The sequence below is a fragment of the Chelon labrosus genome (assembly GCF_963514085.1).
Source record: "Chelon labrosus genome assembly, chromosome: 10".
Classification (NCBI taxonomy): Eukaryota; Metazoa; Chordata; class Actinopteri; order Mugiliformes; family Mugilidae; genus Chelon; species Chelon labrosus.
Genome location: NC_140360.1, coordinates 29,415,024 through 29,421,629, shown reverse-complemented (window position 1 = coordinate 29,421,629; position 6,606 = coordinate 29,415,024). Strand labels below are relative to the sequence as shown.

General features: G+C 40.1%; 1 protein-coding gene across 1 annotated transcript; it reads left to right on the top strand.

The window, feature by feature from the left end:
- The first annotated feature begins 2,267 nt into the window (after window positions 1–2,267).
- On the top strand, window positions 2,268–6,267 carry LOC311494944 (uncharacterized protein). Its single transcript, XM_084554225.1, has 2 exons — window positions 2,268–4,173; window positions 5,014–6,267. The coding sequence occupies exon 1, from the start codon at window positions 2,387–2,389 to the stop codon at window positions 3,032–3,034; it is 648 nt and encodes a 215-aa protein (XP_084410351.1). The 5' UTR covers window positions 2,268–2,386; the 3' UTR covers window positions 3,035–4,173; window positions 5,014–6,267.
- The last annotated feature ends 339 nt before the right edge of the window (window positions 6,268–6,606 follow it).

The window sequence follows — 6,606 nt, the reverse complement described above, 5'->3', positions numbered from 1 at the left end:
TGTGAGAGTCCAGTTGTTTGGACAAGTGAGACAGTTTGAGGACATCTGGTGGTCAGGAGCTGAATAGCAGGGACTAGACTGCTCCACAGAAACACAGAGACCTGGGATCTGTGAAGATTCTCAGTTTTCCAGGGTGCAATTTGTCCCACAAAAAAAACAAAAAACAAACACAAGTTGAAACAAGGGCAACTGGACTTGTTGTTAACTGGATTTTTTTTTGGAGACAATTGCCCGTTGAAGTGAGATGTGGTGAATGCCTGGACAGGCAAAATGGATGTAACACATTGAGCTCTACAAATTGTGCGTAAAAAAAAATCTTGTTTGGAAAAATATTAAATGAAATTGTGCTTAGTTAGTGTTAGTAATAATAACTGTTAAATACTCCACAGGGCTTATTGGAGTGGATAGCTAAGGTTCTTTAAAGTGGAGCTGTATGAGGTACTTATCCACAGTGTGTGTGTATAGTAGACGGTGGTCAGCAAATCCCCAGTTTGGAGAAGCAACAAGGAATGCTTGCCACCGAAAACAGTTCAAAAAGATCAGTCAGTTTAAGTGTATGATACAGTTTTATTATTGCTTTACCTTGCTGTCAGACAGCCTTTTCAGATCACAGGAGAAGCATAGTCCCTCTTTTCAAAGGCCCCAAACTCCATTGACAAAAGCAATCATTTTCACCCTTTATGACAGATTATAGCGTTCTTGGTTCAAACCTTTTGCTCGAGGGCCTCCAAAAGACTGCAACACCTTTAGACATGTGGCTGTACACATTCCATGTATTGTGACAAAACAACACTGTCATGCTAAGAAGTGGTTTGTGCACAAGAGAAATTATATCATCTTTGGTCAGACAATAGAGGTTTCTCTTTTTGTGGACACAAGCCATTGCAGTGTTGACTCAGACGAGAGATTTTGAGATTTTCCAGATCTGTGTCCTGACTGTGCCTGTCAAAAGCCATTTTGCCTTAAGTCTTTTCATCACAGGGAAACAAATCTCATTTCACAAATTGCTAACAATAGACTCTTTTCTTGTGGGTGTGTGGCTATGGGTCATTGTGGAGGATCATCCAGAAATTTGGAGAGCAAGGCCCACTTTGGATCTGGACCGAGGCGTGTTCTCGATGTAGCTCAGTGGATAAATGTAACAAAATGTCCCACAGCTCTCCCTGTGATTCACAGTACTCATTCTTTCCTTAATGCTGTGATTGGACCTCAGTGCTGCAGTGCTGACTGAATGCCAGCTCCTTCCTCCCTCCAGGTTTAGACTTAGAAACTAGAGCCAAGTCACTGCCAGTAAAAACAAACAATCTGTCTTTGTTGTTTCACAAACAAGAACTCTTTGTGTTTATGCTTTTAATATTTTTAGATAATTTGTCCAATTTAAAATTGAGATTTTTATTTTGTACATTTATACAATTCCATAAAATATTGTTGTGTTTGCTGGAGTTTCAATTGTTTAAGTAGTGTACAGTTATAATACCAGTGTTATATATATCAGTGTTGCATTTTTAACACAGTTGTTGTATTATTATCCAGTTTTCTAACCATCTGCCATCATGTTTAACCATTTTCCAAGCAGAAACAGCTTTCATATGGCAGAAAAATCCTCATCTAATTTTCAAACCAGAAACAAAGTTGAAGCTTCTTCTTGTTTTCTTTTCTCTGAACTTTATTGAAAGCAACTGATGATGGTGCTGAACTGTGCAGAGGAGAGCACAGAGAACCAGGCAGCGAGATGGGGGAGGGTAGTGACTGTGGAGGAAATCTGGAACCTATAAACTTGGGCAACTTCTAGGACATGAAGGGAACGTCACAACGTTTCGACTCGGTTGGCTGTACGACACGCGTTTGTCTCCGCCTTGTCCCTTTCATTGGACCAATCATTTACGATAAATTTTTCCTGTTGTCTTAAGCCCAGCTGTGTAACAAAAAAGGCTTCTGGACCAATCAGCGAGTCAGATGGGTGGGCAGTTGAAAGCTTCACTATCCCCTCCCTTTAAAAAGTCAGATTCTAGTTGCTTTTGTCTCACATGCTGCTACAGGAGAGGGACGTGAGAGCGGTCCGGTTTGCCAATGCTGTGCACACTCTGACAGGTTTCCGTGTGTGGATGATGAAGGACAGCGGCAATCCAAAACAGCATGCTCATTTCTAACTAGTTTTGACTTGATATGTTAGAATATAACAAATTGAAAAGTTGGTTGAAGAACAACAAGACAGCAGAAGGTCCGAGAAGCACAACAGAGGGAGTTTCTGAAGACGAATAGAGCAGAGGAAAACTGTCAAAAAAAAGCAGAGGGAGTGGAGAAAGACATACTAAAGGAACCTCAGAGGCGTGAAGGATCCAATCACATAAAGAACAGAGAAGACAGAAGAAAAACGTGGCCAAGCATGAGAGAGAAGGAGCAGTCTAATGTGGACCACGCTGAGGAAGGAGTGGTTTCCAGAGAGGAGAAAACGGGAAGGCCGCTTTCTAATGCCTGTCCCGTTGTCGTAGCAACACCAGGGGTCATCGGACGTAAACGGCAGATGGGCTCACATGCAGAGAATCACCTTACCATAGCTGGTCCCATCACATCAGCAGACGATGGCAAGGTCAAGCTAGGGGAAGAAATCCAGATCTACACCCCGGCCGTACCCAAAAAACTCAAGAAGAGTCCTCATCATCGGCCACCTTCGACAGGCCCATCCCTTTCTCCAGTCCGGGGTCCCAGTCCTGGTGGTCTCTCTACCCTTGAGGACCCACATGCCCAGCGGGTCATTGCCAACATCCGGGAGCGCCAGCGGACACAATCTCTGAACGAAGCTTTCGCTTCATTGCGAAAGATAATCCCAACGCTCCCCTCTGACAAACTGAGCAAAATCCAGACCCTTAAGTTGGCGTCCCGTTACATTGACTTTCTGTACCAGGTCCTACAGAGTGACGAGATGGACATGAAGCTTGCTGGATGTAACTATCTGGCCCATGAGAGACTGAGCTATGCCTTTTCTGTTTGGAGGATGGAGGGAGCCTGGTCCACCATGTCTGCTGGTCACTAGCCTTTTCTAAAAGTCCTTAATTTTTATGATGAATTCCTTGTGACAGGAAAATATTCTTAATTACATGGAGGGCTGAGGAGACATCTAAACTATGTCAGCTCTGTGGAACTCTGTTGACCACTTCATCTGAGATCATCTGTTTGACTCAGTGGAAAGACTTTTTGACACTTGATGAGAGATGCAATGTCCGTGGACAGTGGTGGCTTGAAAGTCACTTTTAAGCCACCACTGTTCATGGACATTGTAGTTTTCATTGTTGTCAAGCCACATATAAGATGTAACTATGGATTACTGTTACTATCCATTGTTTTGCTTTGCTAAAAGCAGCGATTACTGCTAGTGGGACATTGTGCTGAAATGATGACAGATATCTTTTCATAGGATTTTCCTTACAAGGTGTGTATTATGTTTACATTAAAATGGAGGACAAGACAGGTCATGTCCTAAGATTTGCCTCCACATGACAGCATGGCTCATCCTGCTGGACCTCTGACACATCAACTCCTGAAGCTTGACACCTGGTTTCATCTTTGATTTTATCACCGAGATCAGTGTTATCATCACAAAAACCATCATCAGATATGCATACTATGAGCCACATTTTATATTTTTATTTCTGCGTTGGGATAGCAAGTGTATAAAGTTTTTTTTCTTTTTTTTATAATATATAAAGCACACCATCTATAGAATGCAAAGGAAGAAGAAAATCAGAAGAGGAAAGACAAAAATTGGATGTTTCAAGAGAGACTGGACCTTTGACTTTTCTGTACCTTTTCAACCCCTATTTTTCCAAGACTCATTTTACGAATCCCTGACCACCTCTGAACCCAAGCAACAGTGGAAAAAGTAGCAGCACACAGCCGTCTTCCTGTGTTGAGTTTCTCCTCTTCATACCAAAACCAAGCCCCTTTTGTTTCTTCTAGTGCCAAAAAACTCTCCTCTTGAAATTCTTTCCTCTCATTCTGGCCCAAATTTGCTTGCATTGCACGAAACCGTGATACGGCTACAGCGGCCTGATGTGGAGGCGTAATGAAAACAAACGGCCTCTAAAAGCCATGAATCATGAGTGTCACCATCAAAGGGAGAGGCTGATGTGGCTCCCCACTGGGCTTCCATAAACCAAGGGAGTGATGGAGGAGGTGAGAGCTGATTTATACACACAAATGTACACATATGCATAGGTGTAACAAAACACACTTTCCTCATGGATGGATTTTTTTTTAAAAACTTGAGGGCTGTTTTTTAAAGACAACATCGTTACCCAATTTTATACCACTTTTTGTGCCGTTGTGGTAATCTGCAAAGTTTAGATATTCTTTCATAGAAACAGCTACAAAGAGAATTTGAAAGAAGTTGACATGTTGTCTGGCTTCAATACACAACCCTGACAAACCATTTCTCCCTTCATTGAAGACCAGCAACCTATCATTAGAATATCCCAGGGAGGTAGCTAATGTTTCCAGCTCCTATAAAGACATATGAAGTATTTTACAAAGCCTCACAGTAAGCACAGTGTGGTCTCAGAAGGCTAAACTTTGCTGACGTGTTAGAAGACACTTGACATTTACAAAGAATTTCATTCTGGGCCAAACGAGAGAAAAAGCAACCAATGGGCATTTTGTATATAAAGTGAGAAAGGCCAGGCTTGAAGAAGAAAAAGTGCATGTCCAGGCATCTTGCAGTGTTACTGTTAGGATGCTACGTATAAAAAGTGTTAAATGCATTTCTGTGCTATTGTTTTTCAGTTATGATGAAATTGATTAAAAAATAATATCTCCCCTCTGTAGCACTTTAGAAATATGAAATTGCATGTTGTAAATATGCTGATTCATGGTTTTGTTGCATTTAAGTAGGGATTTGGAATTATTTATTTCTCCAAAAACATTGAACATATTTAAATATGCCCACTGTGAACCTCCACAAACTCGATGAATAATAGTGGTACCTCCAGTAATATGTGTGCCTTTGTGTCTTTCCAGCTACTGAATAAGGTGACTCTGATCTTCCTTACACATCTCTGCTCCTTGTTTCTAACCATGTGGACAATGGTGACAATACAGGCCAAAGATTTTATTTTTCAGTGGTTAAAGCAAGACTTTGCTCTCAGGCACAGATTACTGTGGATGTCCTCTGCAGAGTTTTCAGACTCAGGCTTGTTTTTATGTGCATTTACTTGAAGCACATACAGCGTGATGCAAAAATAAGTGCCACTGACACTGATAAAAAAAATCAGATCAAAAATCCATGGAGAATCAGATGTTGGGATGATTAGTGCAAAGGTGTTGGGATACATACTGCTCACGTATTTGTCTCAAAAATAAAATTATCCTGAAACCTTTCCTGTGGTTGTTGTTTTCGCTAAAACTGGAGGATGATTAGTGCAAAGATTTATAATGCTGCCACGCCCTCTTTGTCTCCTGTCCCTCTTGTTAAACTGTCTCTCTCGTTTTCTCTCCCTCCTTCACCCAATCTCTTTTTTTTTGTTTTTTAACGAGGTCTCTGTGCCTTACCCTGGTCAGTGAAGAACACTTAATTCCTCCCAAAAAGAACATGTCCATTTGCAATAAAAGGTTCAGGGAATATTTATAGCCTGTGTGGACCCAAATTATACGTTACAGCTTAATCTTTTCAGTCATGCTGCAGTGGCCTGCAGGTTTACTGATACTTGAGCAAGTGGTAAATCATTAAAGCTTAGACATAACAAGAGAAAACCTTGAACACAGAGTTCGAAACAACTAAAATGCTCATTGGTACATTTGTTTAACTATGCACACTGTAAACTGAATGGACCCTTACAAGTAAAAGTCCTGGGTTGAAAATGTTACTAGTAGCAACTAAGTGAAAATATTTACTTGTATGTAAACTATTGAAAGTACTCAATTCAGACATATGACTGATATACTGCTAATTGGGCAAATGCGGATAGAATTAGACTATTTTGTGGAGTAGTGCAGGGATTAAAACTTTAAATGAAATGAAAACTGAAATGAGAATGGTTACTTATTTTGGTTACTAACTGTCAGCATTTATTTCAGCTTCACTTATGTTGTCTGCTCTGCAGCGTACTTTAATTTATGACAAGTCATCCTATTCTGTTATTACTTTAATCATAAACCGTACATTTTAGAGTAAAAAAACAGAATAGTTCTTTTCCTCTGAAATTTAGTGAAGGGTTAGGGTTAAAATAAAATATTCCACCAAAAACACCATTTGACTGAAATTGATTTACTACTTTTAGTAAATGTACTCAGTTACATTCCTGTATTTATTTATTTTTTTAAATTAACAACATGAGATTGTTAACGATATTAGCAGCAGTGTAGGATAGAGTCTCTGTGAGTTAACAGAACAAAAGAACAGGCATATGTAGATATTGATGTGTACCACTATCACATGCTCTAAATAATGGCTTGTGTAATTTTAAGCAAATCTGAGAAAAAAAAAATCCTGCTCACACGCATGTGGTTCAGATTATTTTGACTGCACCTCTGTTCAGGTTGAATTATGGCAGATTATTTGTAGTTTATACAAATGAGCACTGAGCAGAAATACTGTGAGAATGGTGTAATGTT